Genomic DNA, 18,788 nt, shown 5'->3' with positions numbered 1-18,788 from the left:
TTTTCTTAAATATACCTTAGCTACTTAAATAAATCAATGACCTGTGTAATACTGTTCTACAAATCACCTTTCACCAAGCCCTACAAGAAACCATGGGAGCAAAGAGCATTTTTAACTGGAGTGCATGCTGTCTGTTCAATATAGTTCTCTGCAGAAATACTGAATTTGTTTGTGTGCATACATAGTTCTTTGTGGCGTTTTTTTTTTTAAATAAATACCTTGTTATAAGTATCATGAAATTGATACAGACAGAAATCTGACCTTGTCAAATGCTTGCTTGATGCATGTACCTCCATTTCATTACTTTTGTATTCATTTAGTTCTTTACGAATTGCTGCCTGAAATTTAAAAACAGGACATTTTTTTTCAGGACATTAAAAAGTTAACAACATGGTTATGAATTAACAGCCTTTCCTAATACCTGCTGACTTTTGCTATTTTGTAATATATTTTTAAAAAAGAGAAACAACTTTTTGTTCAGCATTTAGACTCTTACTCATCTTTATAGTCCTACCAAGCTAGTACATAGCCAGTGTTCTGGAAGTGTTTAATGAAGTTATTGTCTGTGCTGGAGTAGGAAGATAACCACCCCTGCTTCCCACTCCACGATACAGACATGGACCAGGCACATGCTTAGGGTACTTATAAAACAGTAATACCCAAATAATGAGTAAAGTTCCTCTTTTGGTGAACTTACTTGGAATTTTGCAGTTAGATAATCTAGAAAGAAGTCATTCTAACTTCAGCATACATTTATATTTTGTGTCATTTGGAAAATAAGACTATTACTCCATGTGAGTGAACAGATTACAGGTGTGTCATTCCATGGGGTAAGGTGTGGATCATTGTCTTTTCAGGGCCTCTCACCGGGCCCTCCTCCAGCTTGTCTCTCAGATGAACCCTCTAGGGACCAGGTGAGACAAAAACATCAGACACAGCCTCTGGGACAAGGAAGGGCTTTGAGTCAAGAATTTCGGCGGACTATTATTCCTATACTCAAACAGGTCTGCAGCCAAAGATAATTTTTTCCTTCTCCCCTTATGACTGCACTCCTCTGAGAACATTGACCAAGGGCAACCAAGAGAGTGAGTCCAGCTACAGCATGTCTGCACTTATCCAAGCTAATGCAATGCCGATATGCAGTTACCTATAACCTCACATATTCACACTCCATATATAAAGAATGAGGAACAATTAGCAAATTCAGTAAACTCATTAGCTGAATATATTATTTTCCTCTTCCTAAAAACTTTAAGAGTTCTGAAAATCACTAGAGGCAGGAAGGTATGATAGAAAGACTCTATAGACAGACGCTTCTGGGTTTAAATCTTTCCAGTCAATAGCATTTGACCACAGACAAGAACTTACCCTCTCTGGGCCTTTCCAAGTCATCTGTTCAATAGCACATCTAGAGGGATAATACCACTTCTCTCACAGGGATTTTTTTGAGGACTCAAAGAAATAATACCTGATAGGCTGAATTCAGTACAGGGCAGAGTAAGTGCTCAGTGAATGTTAATTCCCTCTGCTTCATCCCTTAGCCTCTGTGTCCCACTGCCTCCTGCTCCCTTCCTATCTCTCTAACCATTCTTGATGCATGTTGATGCACGATACTGTTGATGCTCAGGAGGTTCCCAAAGACACCTCAAACTGGATCAGTCCAGGACAGAATCCAGATCCGCCTTTATCTATACTGTAGAGGTTTCCCTGAATGCCTGTTGGATCTCTTCCATTCCTCTTTGTCCCCACTGTAGCTCACTTTCTCTAAATCTATGTTGTCTAGTCCCTTTGATGCCAGCCTTGCCTACTTTTGATTCACGCCCCAGACCAAAGTTTCTCAACTTCTACGTTCTTGACATTTGGGACTAGATAATTCTCTGTTGTGGGGGCTGTCCTCTGCATTGTGAGATCTTTAGCAGCATCCCTGGGCTCTATCCACTAGATACCAGTAGCAACCCCCATTTGTGACAACCAAAAATGCCTCCAGACATTGCCAAATGTCCCTTGGGCAAAACTGTCCCCTAGTTGAAAACACAGCCCTAACCCTGGATTATCTTTGTGAAACCAACATCTAGTCAAGGCATAGGCTTAATTTCAATAGCTGACAGCACCCACTATCTAAGAATAAACTCCCTGGCACAATATGATTTGCCCTTACTACATGACACTATACCCCTACCCGGTACAGACAGGTCTGTTCTGTACCTTATCTGCTGCCGACAGTCTCGTCCAGGGTTTGTCTGCCCGTCTGTCATAGTCCTGCGCTTTCGCCACTTCCACATAATCACTGAATCGTATCAGAATTTTTCTGTCTCTTAATTCATCAACTGTGGGTCTCTGGTTAAGCTAAAATAAAAGATCATCATAGTTAGGTATGCCAAACAAGCTTTCTTAAAGTACTCTGAACAAATAGCACATTTCTATAAATAAAGATAAAACTCTGAAACTGTGAAATATAACCCTATTGGAAACAATCTCTAACGTAAAGGGCTTAAATTATACACTCTTAAATCACAACACCCTCCCCTTAACACATTTCATCAGGAGGACTCACACCCCCAGTAGCCTAGCAGTGCCCTGTACATAACACAGGCTCCAGGAAAGTTGGATGAATTAACTTAGAATAAATTTTATGGCAGCAGCTTCTTGTTTTCAACTATCATTAGATAATCTTTTTTTTTTAAAAAAAAGCTACTGATAAAGTTAAAATAATTACTACTAGTACTCATAAGTCAAGCTCAGGAAGGAGGAGATTTCATCATTATTACAGAGCACAGTGGAGACGGCAAGGCCAGAACACTTGAATTCAGAGATGGGCGGAGCTTTAAAAGTAGATCAGGTTTATTGGCCATAGGAAGTTTTAACTTAATTCTCTGAGTTCCCAGGTACAAACCCTTAAGGCTAATAAAGTTTTCTGCAATTAGGAGCTTCTAGACAAAGTGAAGGTAACCAAGTGTCTGAAAGGTTACTGAAACACTGATATCAAAGTATGCTTTTCTTAGGCACTGTGTAAAGATCTCAAATAAATGAAGAAAATGGCCAGTCAACATCTGGCTTCCTGGAAATAAATGGAAATGTCATCTGGATTGTCCTGTCACACCGCACCACTTCTGTGCTGAGTAAGGACCTCATCCCTGGGCATGCTGAAGTCACACACTGGGATGTGGCAAAAGGCACTGCTCTCAGTGTCTGGTGAGCGTATTCACTGCTGCCCAGGAAATCCTTATTCACCATCACAGAGTGGTGTCTTGCATCACCCATCCCAATTGCTACAGAAGCAGCTTTTCTCTATTCCACCTTTTATTCCTTAATATTCAGGAAATAAAATACTTAAATTATAATACCTTTCGTGTCAATCTTTGCTTGATTTCTCTTCTTTCTTCCTGCTCAGTCTGATCATTCCTTTCTGTGAAAGATTAAAACAGAAAAAAAGAAAAAGGAAAGAAACAAATTGAGACTTTCTTCTCTTTAGCAAGGGAGCGTACTCAAGATCTCTACATTTCTAGTAGCTGAAGGAGGAATATCAAGGACACCTTGTAGGAGACACTTTTTTCCATGTAAGTTTTTCTTCACTTTACCAGTCACTACTCAAGATACGGTCTCATTGCTACACAGAAAAACTTGTATAAGGGGAGCTCTGCCATCGTCCCAGCCTGGTTCTCCTTCGCCCTTCTCCACGCCAGAAATAACCCATGTGTCATTGCTGCGCATTTAGATGCAGGAGAAACAGGAAGCAGAGCTCGCTCTCTCCACTCTAATCAAATATCTCTGTCTGCATGTTTACATCTAGGAACATAGATGGCAAACAAAAACAGCTTTAGTAGGATAAGTCATGTGTATATATATTTATATTTATATATATATGAATGAATGCATATGAATAGAACTGTTGCCGTTTGCTTTTTTTTTCCTTTAAAAGGTATACATACTTGTAGCCAACCAACATAAGATAAGGAACACCCTCTTCAGTTCTGGGCAATGTATGCTTGCCTAGAATTTCTATTTTCAAGGTATACTTCAAATCCAAACATACTCATGAGCCCAGCTGACTCTCCATTGCAGAAGCGAGAACGCTCCAGGACACGCCTTTTAGAGGATTCTGAGTCCTCGCCCAAATTGGCTTTGCGTGGCGAGTTGTGACTACTAACATTCAAGCTGCGCTCACACCTACACTTGGGAGCTAAAAATAGAGCGGAATGCTGAGACGTAGTGTAAAATGTATGCCTCGCCCTGGGATACGAGATAATAGAGGTCCTATTTCTGGCTGTCTGTTGCTAAATAAAGCCTCAGGTCCCTGACCTAAACAGAGTTCCAGTCCTGGGAAAGGGACCTCCTCCATCAGCACTCCTAGAAACACCACCAGGTTCGAGAAAGAGAAACGCTGCTGCTTGAAGTTAACAATTTCACATCATCTGCCTTTATTTAAAACACTTTGAACATTTGTGCATTTGGGGGATTGAGTATATGTAGTTTAATATTTTATCCATTGAACTTTTCAGTAATTTTTTTTAAAAAGGAAGATTCATCTTGCATTTGGGTGTTTTAGAAAAGGAAATGAAACCCTGTTATGTGCTTGGTTCTTAGTCCAAGTGATAAACCAGAAGAAACCAGTTATAAACTCTAATCAGAAAGCTGATAATTAGAAAAAAAAATTGTGACAGTATCACATGTAAGGCCATTCATGAGGGATTTAAATGACAATATGAAACTAATTCTTCAGATTTCTTAAATAAGGCACGGACAAATCTCAAATACAGCCTCCATGTGAAAACACTGAAACAAAATCAGCTCTTTCCTTTTTTAATCGTGAACATCAGCAGCATCGTTACAAGGCCCTATGAGCATAGTACGCACTCTGGAGAGCTGACCTCTGAAAGCGCCCGGCAGGGTCCTTCTTGGTTGGATGCTCCGTTAGGCACCAACTCCAGGAAGTCCTTCCTGAGAGCCTATGCCATGGGCTCTCTCTGAGCTCCACTTAGCAATGGGTTTGTGGATCTCTTATTCACAAACCCAGAAAACCTGTGCCTTACACAAAACAAGACAGACAGGATTCAAGCCTCCACAGCCAAGTTTTCCGGAAATAATGTCAGTAGCTTGGACAGTCCCACACGAGTCTTCCGTATGTAATCAGAGATGTGTTATTGCTCCTAAAGCAGCAGTTAGACTGTAGATGATGGGGCTAGGCAACCCCGACATGAACTTGAGCTCTACTCCCTTGTCAGGATTCATGTTAAAGTCACACTACCTCCCTGAGTCTTAGCTTCCTCACTAGGGAAATGTGGACAGCAGTGCAAACCTCACAACTTCGCTGCAATGATTAAATGAGGGAACGCAGGCACTGAGTACAATGCCTGGCAGATTGGGTGGGCCTAATGCAGATTTATCATTTTAAGTATCATCATATATAAAGGGGTCACTGTGTCTTATGCTCATGTATCCATGAATACACAGGCCAAGTTCTGAGTGTTCCTCAGATATGACGGCAACTAGTCATGGGCTCCTCACTTGAAGGGGGGCAAGTACAACGCGATGATGCTCTAAGAACTCATTACAGGCAGAAAATGCAATATAGCATGAGCATTCGAGGCCAGTGTCAAGGGCCTGTGGGTATGATGTTCTACACCGGACTATATTTGGTTACCTATTCTCACCTCCATAGAACAAAACAAAACAAACACCCCCACAAACTAGCAGTGAATTTTCAGGTGTTCCCACTCAGGGTACTCGAGATGCTTCCGAGCTAAGACACACCCGACTGGTGCAATGGCAAAGAAGGGATTGCCATGGCCACAGAGGCGGCAGCCCGTTTGTTCTCTTCTGCATACTGAAGGGGAGCGCAGTCAGTTTAGTTACCCACCTGCCATCTCTATTCACCAAGCCCCAGAACTGTTATTAAGGCGCCCACACTTATTTGCAAAGCCTAACACAATTAGAAGCACTTGCTGGTGAGAGGACCTGGGCATCCACAATAGTGAGGAAGAGGTTAGAACTGATGGAGAAACAGTTCCTGGGAGAAAAGCTTCTGCCTGCTGTGGGCAGCAGGCCACTCTGGGGCGGCACTGCCCACGTTGGGAACTTGCCCCACTCCAGTCTCGGATTACTGCTTTCAGGGGCATCTGTGACTTACAAGCTTTATAAATAAGTGACTTAATTTTTAAAAATTCAAATATTTGGTAACAAATGGCTTGGCTATTCTATCTGCCCACTTGATGAAGCATGCTATCAACGGAAAGCTTTTCTTCCAATCCTCCGACGTGGCCTTGTTCACATAATAAAGAGCAGTTGCCCTATCATAAGTTTAAAAAATAAAATGAAGAATTCTTAATCTTAGGGCTAAATATTTCCAACAGTCCACAAAGAAGGGACTTTTTTAGGCAGTTAGTGAGGCACTGAGGCAAAGCCAGGGCAGAGGAGTCAGGTGAGAGCCAGCACCCAGACCAACCAGAGGCTCTGTCCGGCGCTTTCTAACAGAAAGTCAGCCGGCACTGATATAACTTTGTAAAAAGATGTTCACAGAATAAACAACCAAAGAATGGTTGAGAATGACAGAGAACGTCTGCAGTGTTCATCACGTAGAGAAGAATAAAAAGAAAATGCTCTAAAAATCCAGGTCCTTAGAAGAAACTTTTTATAGAAAATGTTTTGAAAACTAAAGTCTGTTGACCAGATATGTAAGAACTATCTAAGAAGGGTTTCACCTCCCCAAATCATCAATGACTCTGAGACAGAGTGGCCTCCTCTACACTGTGGAGGCTATTCGTGGACACCAATATTCAGCATATGTTTTAATTACACAGTGAACTGTGGAAACCCAGGGGGTGTGGGGCTGGGATGGGGGCTCTGGGATTGCACCGTTTCCAGCCACAGAAAATGTTTCCCATGTTCACTGTTCCTTTGAGCTGTCTGCTTTACTCCCCAGGTGGAACAACCAAGGGGCTGTCCTTCTCTGGTGGGACTTATGATACTGTCCACATCTTGCCTGCGATGTCCGTGCCCATCACGAGGAGCTCCCACCCAAAAGTGCCAGGGAAACCTGCTTAAAACCCAGCACACAAAAAGAATATTGATTCATTTCCCTTAGATCTACAGGGCTAATTAAACGACCCTGAAAATAGGGACATCTTTATGCCAGGAGAGCTTTTTTCAAAAAAAAAAAAAAAATTTTAAGGGGATATTTCTGGGTGTATCAACTTTTCTTAAGGGGCTTGCCTTCGGAATTCCTCAGTTGCTCAGACTCAGTGGGAACACGGAGCGTTCAGCCGGCAGAGAGGGCTGGGTTTGGAACGCGTGAGAAAAGGAGCGAGTTCTACACTGCCCGGCACGCTGCGCTCCTGCAGCAGCCTCAGCACATGTGAGGGGAGCCTTTGGAGGGACCACCAGCTACTCACGTTTTAAGATATTTCTCCTCTCCAGTTCCTCCACGGCAGGTCTTTGGCTCAGCCGTCTGCGGAAAAACACTAGAATTACATTTTGCACCATGGTGGCCGCCTGCAAATTCCACCTTGGGTCTGCGAGGGTTGGAGGTGGCCGGCGCACCCCCTAGAGACTGCTCCCCAAAAGCTGGAGGAGAGGAAAGGGACCTCTGGTAGCTGCCTCTTGCTGGCAAACCGAGTCAGACCCCCACACGGGAGGGAGGTGGCCCGGTGTCACAGGGCTGCTGGGGCAGTCCGCGCTCCACCTCTGGACCAGCAGCTCTGGCTCTTCATCTCCAGATCCTAGCCCGAGCCTGGCCGGTCCGGGCGGCCCCCAGGCGGCGTGTTTAAGCAGCACGGAGATCTGTTCCGGAGACTGTGTCCTGCCCGCTGGCTAAGGGTGTGGTGGGCAGCAGCACCGTCTGCAGCTTTGGTCCCGCGTTCCCGGACGCACGCCTCCTGGTCCCTGCACACCAGCACCGGCCCTCCGCTAGCAGCTGAGCCCGCCTCCCCGCCAGGCAGCAGGGGGGCGTGACGACGGAGTTCCCGCCTCCCGGAGCCCGCAGGGCGGAACCAAAACTGGGGATCTCCTCCCGCCGTGTCCTGGCACGCGCAGCGCCCCCGCGCCTCCCGCCGCCGGCACCAGCCACGACCCAGACACCGTGTTTGTGCGAGATGCAGACAAATCATTATTTCCTTCGAATGGCTCACTGAGGGAGTTGGAGGATGCAGCCAAAAGATAAAATAACCAAAAAACAAAACAAAAAACCTCTAAGTAAATAAAAGGCTTGTCAGGAAAGGGAGGCATAATTAGTCAAAATTAATGCCAAGCTCCAATTATTTTTGTAACTTCAATAATGCTGTCCTTGGGTCAGAGCCAGAAACCTTCCCACTTCCGGATCCCTTAGCTGCTGCGGGGAGACAACAGGGCTGAGCATTTGAATGCCCAGTATTTGCCCATAATACTTTGCCCCAAAGAAGATGTTGCCTCCAGAAATATTTGTCTCCTATTTATAATCCCTGTCCCTGCACAAAGCTGAGGGCGTCCCCAGGTCTCAGCTGCTCCTCCCTCCACACTCTGAACACTGACAGTTTGCCGTTTGGTTCCCCTGGGAGCTTTGTGCTTCTGCTGGCTCTGTGGGTGGTTGCTTCAACATCTTGTCTCAATGTTGGTGGGACTTCAACCTGCCCCCAACAACTCCTGGCCGGGCCTCTGGATCTGTCCCGAGCAATTCATGCAAAACCTAGCTCATTGGATGGGGCTCCCTGCAGCCTGGTCAAAATACCCCAGATGCCATTCATTCACTCACTCACTAAGTGACTACGGAATATTTGCTCTGTGCCAGGCACCGTTCCGAGCCCCAGAATACCGTGGTGAACAAGACAAGCCTTCCCTGCCCTCGGAAAGCTCACAGTCTAAAGAGGAAAGAAGACAAGCAGTAAACAGATGAATAAGCCCATTCCAGAGAGTGGTCAGTGTCATGGAGGAAATAAGCCGGGGGGGTGTGATGGATAAGCCATGAGGCAGGGGAACTGAGGGCAGATCCATTTCTGCGGAGGGCCCCTGCATGCAGAGAGGAGCCAGCTGTGGAAGATCACACCTCTCTAGACACAGTGTCTCCAGACCACTCGAGCGCTGGCCTTGAAGACTCGGGAGAGAGGAGAGGAGCGATCCAGGCAGGCTTCATGGAAAAGGAAACTATGAGCAGGGCTGTGGAGAATCCCTTTGGTGGGTTGGGGGCAGGGGGAACAGATGTACAAGGGCCTGGGGATTGAAAGAGAGAATGAAGAGAAATCTTCAGGAACGGAGAGTAGTCCTGGTGGCTGGGGGGAGAGTGGAGTGTGGGACAGGCACACCAGGGTAGAGGGCTGAGAAAAGCTGCTGAGTTAGACCTTGCAGGCCCTTGGAAGCCATGCTACACGACCACGCTTCACATGCCCGCACTTCTTGGCGCTGTGGTAACGGGAGTCAGTGAAGGTCCTGAGCAGGGCAACGACGTGGTCAGCTTGGCAGTGTCTGGACGGCCACTCTTTGCCAGCCCTGTCTCAGGAAGCCCAGGTCCCCTGCTGGCCTGCTCATAGAAAGGGCCACCCAGGGAGTCCAGGGGGTCCTGACCAGGAAGGTGGTGTGACAGAGCAGTGAGGGGATGGGATGCGGAACCAGGAAGACAAAAGTTTGGGAGCTCACTTTGAGACTTGTCATTTCCTAGCTGTGTGTTCTTGAGCAGATTATTTAGCATCTCTGAGCCTTGCCTTTTCACGCAAAATGAAAACTAATAATAGATCTTCACAGAGTTGTGAAAATTAAGTGAGAGAGTGTACAAAAGCGTTTTACGACAATGCTTGCTTGGAATTTAGTGATTTCTCAAGAAATCATCATCATTTCTGTTTCAAGGATGTGTGTAAGTAAAGAAAATTGAGTTTGTATTTTCAAAAGCCTTTCTGGATGTCATGTCTCATGCCTTCAATCCACACTTTTTCTCTGACCCTTACAAGCAAACCCTCTTTTCAGAAAAGCAATCCCGCAGAGATGTGTTCTCTGGATTGCCAGATTGCTGCTCCCTGTGCGCCTTCAGCTCTGCAGCCAGGAACTTTCTCCTGCAGCCCATACACCGTCCTCACGTCCACTTCCAAGTCCAGGAGCCAGAGGGACCTCATGCGACTGAGTGGGGCAGGTCCTGCTCCATCATGAGTGACCGTGGAAACGCACCGCATTGGTCAGACCGTGCCTCTTCTCTCACTTGCCCGTGTCCAGGCGTCCTACTCTCGCCTCTGACCTACTACACTGGAGGCGGGTGCGCCAACGCAGCTGGTTTTGCAACCTGGCGCCCCGGGTGGCTTTTCTAGGAATTTCACAGGTTCACACCCTGGCTCCAGTGCTGGCCAACCTGGTGGCTTTGGGTAAGCCCCAGAGCCTGGTCTGTAAACGGGAGGTTGGTATCCTCACTTCCCAGGCTGCTGTGCCTAGTAAATGAGATGATGCAAGAAAAGGTTTCGCTCAAGGGCTGCTCCACCAGGACGACGCAGTAAGTGTGAGCTGTTCCTACTGCGTTCCTTGTCATCATTACCATCATTATTATAATTGCCGTTATTTTAATGTTCTCAATAAAACTGTGGAATCGTAGAGAGGCATTTAAAATATACCAGCCTGTACCCCACCCCTCCAATTCCATGTATGAAAAACCAGGAAGGGTAGATAAACACTGGTGTCAGAAGACCTGAGGGGTCTCACCTTCAGAGCTGGGCACCCAGGGTTTAGATCCTTGATGTATCTGAGTCTCCATAAAATGGGACTAGCAAGAGAGCCCACCTTGGGCCAGGGCCAGGATAAATGACACTAAAGCTTACTCAGTGCACCCTGCCTTCCAGCCGCTCCTTGCACCTGCCCTGCCCATCTGCTGTCGTCCTCGTCAGCCCTGATCTCTGCCTGCTTCACCTGAACGTCCACCAGACACAAACACCCACATGGACACCCCCACTCTTACCTCCACTCACATGCTCCCTCACACCAGAGCCTGGAGCCCCGTGACTGCCAGCGCCTAGCCGGGGTGCCCACAGGGACACCTGAGGAAGGAGGCCACGTATTTCCTCAAACCTGGAAAGTAACCCCAATCTCCACTAACACCGTCCCTCACCCCGAGGCGTTTTCTTCCTGCAGCCTTGTCTTTCCTTCCCAAATGAAGACTAACAATAGATCTTCAGCTGTGAGAACTGAATGAGGTAATGCACAGTAGTGTCTACACCAATGCTGGCTTGGGATATAGTGATTGCTCAAGAAAACCCCGCCTGGGAGTTGCCAGCTGGTCATGGACTGAATTCCCAGAAAGGCATTTCATTTAATTCGTATGTCTCGGAAAAGTAGACATCTCGCCACCAAAACCCATTCCCTTGGCCGGATGAGGGGTGGCGGCAGGCGCCTCCTAGCGCTCACGGCAGGCTTCAGCGGCTGCGGCTCCTTCCAGGGGCGATGAGGCCGTGAGCCAGCGCTGGCCCCAGGGCACCTCTGAGTGAGGTAGAACGGGTAGTCCTCCAGGTGGACGCAGCCCCATAGGTGCACAGCTGTGAGCAGAACAAAGCATAGCCTGCTGGGTTGTCACTCATCCACCCCTCTCCCCAGAGGGAGCCCGGGAGCCCAGGGTTGGCACAGGACCAGAGTCCCAGGCAGCACTGCCAGGCCGACGAACCCCACCCTGCATGGTGCCTGCCGGGACAGCAGACCCTGATCGCCGGGGAAGGGGTGGAGCAGGAGACAAGGGCGGTGCTGCAGGTGCAGAGCTCCAGTCTAGACTGGCCCGTACCCAGGAAGACCACCCGGGATGGGGACCCCACTTCATGAGACTGTGAGCTCTGCCTTGGGCTAACCAGACCCTCCCTCGTCAGAGGTTTAGTGAGCACCAATGACAAGCCCACCCATGGGATACAGTGGTAAGAAGTCACACCCAGCCCTGCCTTCAGGCTCTAGGGGGTGACAGACATTCATTCCATTATCAAACAAACAACTGTGTATTTCAGCAGTGACCAGTGCTGTAGAACCCTAGGGTAGGTGCTGAGCTGGATAGGGACGGCTCCCTGGAAGCTGCCCCTTGAGTCAAGGTCCAGAAGATAAACAGAGATCATTAAGCAAGGAGGGGAGGGGAGAGCTCTGGAGGCAGTGGGGGGAGCACGTGCAAAGGTTCTGACATCGGAAGGAATCCTGCACGTGCCATTTAGACTGAAGGGAGGTGTGTGCGCACCCATGGGGCAGGAGAACTGGGCAGGGGGAGGACCACACAACTTGGAGTCTGCGGTGAGGAGCCTGGGAAGGTGCTGAAGAGTTTGAAGCAGGCAGGTGTGGGATGGGGCTGAGGTGGTGCCAGGACTGGATTTGCATTCGGAAGCACTCTCTGGACTCTCCCAGAATGCTGTCCAAAGGAACAGAGCAGAACCTGCCACTTGGAGAGGGGACCCTCTCAGGGCCGGGACCCCCATCAGATAGAGAGGACAGGCGCCACGGCCCTGAGGCGAGTCAGACCTGGGGAAGATACCGGCTCTACCGTAAGAACAACACAAACTCCAATTAATATACATTAGACTAAATCTATATAAAACATAACATTTCATCCATTTGCTGCCTGAAACTCAGCTCAACTCTCTACATGGGGGTGGGGCTTCCAAAACAAGAGTGACAACAACCCTAATGTCGAGTGACGCAGACACGACGGTGCCCATTTCACAGGTGAGACTATCAAGGCTCAGAGGGGCAAATGTGATCACATCACGTAGCCCCTGGAGCCCAGCACAGGCAGACACGAGTGGAGTGAACCAAGGAGCAAGTGAACAGACGCCAGCTCCGCTCCTCCCCGTGAAACATGCTCTGTGGCCCAGGGGACAGATGCTGCCAGAGCATCCTCGCCTTGGAGCCTCAGCAGCAAGGGGCTCTCAGAGGACCTGCAGAGATATAGCCCCGGCGCGTGGCTGGGCTTCGGGAGCTAGGCCCAGGCCTGGGGCGGGGAGGGGCGGGCGGGATTCCCCAGCTTCCTCCTGACTGAGAACCATCTGCTGCTGCAGGTGACATGCCAGTGCCGCCTGGAGGGGAGGAAGCCGCAGTCTATTTCTGACTCTCCCCACTCAGAAAGCCCGAGTGCCATGGCTAATTACAGTGCCGTGTCAGGGTGGGGCAACACCGAAAAAAGAAATGCCAGGGTAGGGAGCAGCACCTGCCCATCTCATGCCTCGTCCCTGCCTGTGCACACCCGAGAGGCAGTGATGCTGGGGGACCAGAAACATGCTCAATAGGCCTTACCTGAGCAGGAGGTCACGGTGTGGAGCCCCTGGCAAAGGGCAGGGTGACAGGTGTGGCATCTAGGGGTGTATGCAGGTATGGGGGTGAGGGCCCTGGGGCTGTCAGGACACGGGAACCAGGCTATGCCACTGACCCCACAGGGGCTCCCCGGCCCTCCTGCCTCTCGACTGAACAGATCCACACCTGACCCTGAGCTGTGAACACGGAAATGACGGAGGCAGAGGAGACCCAGTCAGTGAGCAGGTGATGAATGATGGTGAGGAATGGATGGAGGAGGTGGAGGCCATGAGGCCACTGATAGCTGGGTGACCAGGACACGCGGAATGGGTTTTAGGAGAATGAATGATGCGGATGAACATCCACATTCCTCAGGCTCCGTAGAAGGCTCTATTTCCATTGCCCCAGAACCAGCACTGAGGCCGCAGCACAGGCACAGAGTCTCAACTCAAGTCCCAGCTCTGCCACCTGCCTGGGTGACAAGGGTTAATGCCCTCCCTGACCTGGGCCTCCAGTTCCCTGGCCCTCACCTGCCCCAGTGAACCAACGGGGGTGCCAAGGGGGTCGAGAACACTAAAGATGAGGAAGAGAATGCAGCACAAACAGGTGGTGGTATAATTATTAGCTTCCATGTTGCTCATCTTGTTTGCTGATCCCAGACCGCCTAGCCTCAGCCAAAAGAACTGCAATCTGCACCCTGCTGGTCAGGATCCCCAGGAAACAATCCTGCATCAGACACTCACTCAGGCCTCCCTTCATCAGACACTCCCTCCCTCCTCCATCAGACTGTCTCCATGACAGGCTCACACCAGGCAGAGGGATACGGTGGTGACCAAGGCCTGCCATCCGTTGCTTTCATGGAGCTTACCCCCGCTGCACCATCACACCAGCCTCCAGCCCATCTGCCACTGCCCTGTGGGCCTGGGCTCTAGAAGCTGACCTGGGCCAGTGCTGGAGAAATATCCCTTGCTCACCAGACAGTCTGGGGCTCCTTACACTTCTCGGCCCCCTTGCAGTTAGGCAGGGCTGTGTGGCTGCTTCTGACTGATGGCTAGGAGCAGGAGAGATGTCACTTCTGGGCTGAGCCCAAGAAAAGTGAGTGGGAATCTTCCATGCATTCCCTTCCATGGCAACCTGGGGCCTTGGGCAAGTTGGCAGAACCTCAGGGCTGACCGCTCCAGGGCAGACTTGGCATGAGGACAGCTGCCCCGGAGAGTCACCCAGATACACAGTGGGCTTCACAAGCAAGAAATAAACCTGTTCTTGGTAAAGGCGCTGAGATTTGGAGGTTATTACTGCACACAGCCTAGTCAGACCTAACACACGGGATGTACAGCTCAAGCCACAGCTGGCTGTGACACTGGCCCTGCCCCCCAGGGCACCATGCCACTAGGACCAGGGGCTGCCTCCCACCTCTGCCTTCAGCCAGGACCAGCCTGGAGCCATCCCCAGGGGCAGGGAGCCTCGGCAGTCCAGCTGGGCTGAGGGTGTGCAAGCACTCCACTCCCTGACACCGCCCAGGCTGGAGGGGCAGCCTGGCCACAGGCCCTCCAGTGCACCATGGTCCAAATCCAGCAAGCAGTTGCATTTTTGGCTCACACAATACTTTTTAAGACGTGAATGTGAAGCAAACATTAATCAATTAGGAGTTTTCACTTTAAAAAATCAGTTACCCTGCTTCCCTTTAAGACAGGGAAGAAGTGCCTCCTCCAGGTCCAGACTTCCCAGGCAGCCGGCTGGAGCCGAGGGCTGGGAGGGGCCCCAGTTCCTTGGTTCCTCGCAGTCCCCACTCAGGCTCACCTCCCCTGGCCCGTGGGCCCTCAATCTCATCGTCTGGGCTCTCCGCTTGCGTTACCTGTGGGACCAGGCTCCTGAATGAGCTGGGCCCTGAGGACTTTCCCTCCTTGTCCTGAGGACCCCCTTCTGCCTCCCAGACACTCCTGGAGGGAGGGTGGTCAGGGGCGAGTGGCCCCCATTCCTGGGAGCACCTGGCACGGCACGAGGAGGCCGCTCGGAGGCCCATGGACAGCAGGTCCAAACCCAAGCTCTGAGGCCAGGGGTGAACATGCGGCCCCTGGCTGAGCACCCCCCAGGAGCGCCCAGCCACACAGCGCCTTCCCTCTGGGAGAAACGGTGCACAGACAGACCTCTTTCCAGGCCAGCTTCTCTCCATAAATCAGCGTGGCCACAGCAGTGGCCTTTCTGCTCTGACTCAGAACAGCCGCGGCGTGCGTCTGCGCGTGACGCCACCCTTCTCGGCGTGATCACTAGGTCGCCCTAGGAGCCTCGCAACAATGTGGCACGTGGAGACGAGCCCTGGACATTGCGGGAAGGGGAAAATAACCTGGTTGCAGAGGGATCTTGTGTAAAGTGACATCTTAGGGACCAGAAGGAAACAGAGGGGGACTGCATAAGTGCAGGGCTTAGAGGTGAGGTGGTTCTTCTTTTTGTTAAAAGTCCCTCAGATGCCATTATTATGCACGTATTTTAAATAATAAAATGCTCATGCAATAGCAGGATGCAGCCCACCCCAGACCAGCCCGCTGAGCACCAGTCGTGGGCTTTTCAGCCCCACAGGAAGGGCAAGCTGGTCAAACGGCAGGCTGCCCACCTCGGGGTCAGCCATGCCAGAAAGTGCCCCAGGACCCAGCCTCCTGACCCACAGGCGAAGCGGGGGCAGGGCACCTTCTGGACCACAGGGGGAGTTGTGCCAAGCTCAGCAGCTGACAGTGCAGCCTCTTCATCAGCCGCACTGGAGTGGAGGTGCCAGAGGCCGAGGGGCCGTCAGGAAGGGCTGGCCTGCCCCAGGCCAAACTCCCCACTCAGGCACCCCCAGCTGCTCCTACGAGGGGCTGAGGACTGAGACGCACAGACAGTGCGTGGTGTGAGTGCTCCGTCCGGGTTGGCCACAGAGACAACTGTTGTGTGGGGGGCCCCAGCCTTTCCTGGGTGAATCCAGAGAAATGGCCACTTCCTCCCAGACAAGCCCAAGGAGAGCTGCTGCCACAGAGCCTCTCCTCCAGCCACGGCCCCACGGGCGGACCTGTGCAAGGCACAGAGAGACCCTGAAACCAGGGCCCAGAGCTGTCCAGGGAGAAGGGGCCATGAAGGGGGCCAGACCCCGCTCAGCTGGAGGCAGGTGGGGGAACCGTGTGGGGGTGCTGGGAGCTGCAGAGAAAAAGGTGCTGGCAGGCGGCTGTTTCGGGGTGGACTGGCACCTTCCGCCTGCCCCAGGCCGTGTTCCAGGGGCTGTGCACACCAGGGTCTCCCGTCCTGCTGCTGCCGAGGGGTTCGTGCGAGGAAGGCAGCTGGGGAAGAGCATCCGACTGGAACCCCTCTCCCTGGTACCCAGGTCACGAGGCCTCGAGGAGGCCTGTGAACCCCGAGGCTGTGACTTGTTCCTGTCCCTGCTGACCAGCTCGTGCCCTCTTATTTGCCAGGTGGGAAACTGAGTCACAGGAAATAAAAATCCATAATCGCCCTGATCCCCATAAAAAGTCCCACACTTGCTATATGTTTTTCTTTTCATCCCCTAACAGCTCTGTAAGACGGCTACCATTAATATGCCCATTCTACAGAGGAGGGGACTGAGGCTCCATGAAGCTAAGCACTCCAGGGTCACACAGCTCACCAACGGTGGAGTGGAGCACCAAGCCCAGTTCTCCGGGTCCCCAAAGCTAAAGCTCTCAGTCACAAGCCTCTTCCTCAGGCCTCTGACCTTGCCGTCCATTGACGAGCAAACTTAGCCCGAAAAGCCAAACCCCAAACCGAGGTCCTCAGAAAACAGTTAATGAAAGACCAGGGAAGCCTCTGAAAGGACGTTCTGCGGGTGGAGCCTGATGCATCCAGAGAAACGCCTCCTCTCTCTGAGCATGGGCACCTGCGCCTGGACGGGGAGGCTGCGGGGACCCAGAGTCCTGCCCTGCATGTCCCACTCGGTGACCCTGGGTGGGCCCCCAGCCCTCTGAGCCTTGCTTCCTCCTCTTCCCAGTGGAGTTTACACAGGGCCAGCCTCCTGGGGTGTCAGGAGGACCCCGCTGGCACGCTCACACTCGCCCCTGCACTTCCTGGCTCGCCTAGGATGGCTCCCATCCCTGTCACACCTCCGGAAGCCTTCTCCAGTGGGAAGGAATCCCTTGTCTCTGGCACTCCCTCCCCCCTGGTGATGACTACCCGGCCTCGGCCAGGACTCCTGTGAGCTTTCCTGTTTCTTCTAGATTCTCAGCCTCCTGAGGGCAGGCTCCAGGTTGCTCCAACTTGTCTGGAACAGTGCTGGCTGAAAGGCAGCAGCTAAGGAGCAGAGAGCAGGCTCCGGGCCCAAGTCACTTCAGGCCTCAGTCCTGACCCTGACACCCTCAAGCTTCCGGCAAGTTACTCCCTCTGATGTTCTGTTTTCTCTCCCAAAATGCACTGATCGCAACACCCGCCTTTCGGGATCACTGAGAGTGAAGTGGACCACCCAGAAGCCGGGAGCCAGTGCTGGCCCGCAGCAGGCCCACCGTCAGGGCCTTTCCTAAAGCATCCTTTGCACACGACTGCCCCTCCTTGCAGGATGGCCACAGTGGCCCGCAGGAGGACCACAGCAGCCTGCATGGCTTAGGAGCTGCAGGTAGTTCTGAGAAGTGGGAGAAGCAGCTGGTCTGCGGGGAAGGACACACCTGGCCCCAGCCAGCCAGCAGTGCCCCTCGGTGCACGTGCCCCAAATCTCGACTCCAGCCACAGCTGAGGTCTGCGTAAACGGCTGCAGTCCCCTCAGCGGCAAGCGAGAAGGGAGCAGCGATTCCTCCCAACAGGCAGGCGCCTTCCTGGAGAACCAGCGCAGCTGCACAACAGACAGCTCTCCACCCACAGGGATGCCCGGCTATTCTGGGAGCTCCTTCCTGGGAACACCAATCCCACTCCGCCGCCAGCCTTGAGTCACCGAGGAACGCCGGTATCCCCGCCTGGGACGGGATTCCCCCAGCGGGGCGGTGTGGATTCCTTGTTCCAGATGCACAGCCCTGTGCAGGGCGTCAGGTTCTGGGGATCGTGAAAGAGAAGACAGATCCTTGGCTCCCCAGGGTGCTGTCAGGGTGGGGGGACCGCCGTGGGCAGGAGGGCGGCCTTGGAGAGAGGGTCTCTCCAGGAGGAGACATGAATAGAGGGCCACAAAAAGACTAGGGACAGGCTGAGGAGCAGAGTTTGTCCACGTTGGGGACAGCAGTGTCCCCCAACCTTAGGCCCCTGTCCTCGCAGTGACGCCACAAGTACAGATCATTGCCTGTTGAGAGCTCACCTGGGGAGGCGCTGGCTGCTGCTCCCCCGACCAGGGGCAATCCCCATCACAGCATCTCATGACCTCAAGCCCCCCAGGAAGCACATGCCCAAAGCTGGCCTCCTCACACTTGCTCATCATCCAGGGTCCTCGTCTCAGAGGCCGGTGCCAGCCATCGTCCAGACTCTCACCCCCGACCCCTGGGTGACCGTTTTTTCCTCTTGCTCCCTAGTCCCCACCCCCAGGAATCTCCAAGTCCTCTGGGCTCCATGTACCAACACCTCCTACGTCCACCCGTCCCTCCCACCCCCCAGCCGCCTGACTCAGGCCACCAGCCTCCATG

The 18,788-nt window shown here is 51.7% G+C and overlaps 1 protein-coding gene across 3 annotated transcripts in view; it reads right to left on the bottom strand.

Annotated features, from left to right (window-relative positions):
• PHACTR3 (phosphatase and actin regulator 3) overlaps positions 1 to 18,788 on the bottom strand; it is a 244,159-nt gene that overhangs the window by 2,913 nt on the left and 222,458 nt on the right. For all 3 annotated transcript variants that reach the window (XM_023626836.2, XM_005604830.4, XM_070247447.1), the window contains exons 9-12: positions 7,389 to 7,444; positions 3,345 to 3,406; positions 2,206 to 2,346; positions 262 to 338 (exon numbers count right to left, since the gene is read on the bottom strand). In XM_023626836.2, the coding sequence (XP_023482604.1) occupies positions 262 to 338; positions 2,206 to 2,346; positions 3,345 to 3,406; positions 7,389 to 7,444 (336 nt within the window). The remainder of the gene's footprint in view (positions 1 to 261; positions 339 to 2,205; positions 2,347 to 3,344; positions 3,407 to 7,388; positions 7,445 to 18,788) is intronic.

Source organism: Equus caballus, chromosome 22 (assembly GCF_041296265.1).
Source record: "Equus caballus isolate H_3958 breed thoroughbred chromosome 22, TB-T2T, whole genome shotgun sequence".
NCBI classification, from domain to species: Eukaryota; Metazoa; Chordata; class Mammalia; order Perissodactyla; family Equidae; genus Equus; species Equus caballus.
The sequence above is the reverse complement of the archived record's forward strand: the minus strand, read 5'-3'. Positions and strand labels throughout refer to the sequence as shown.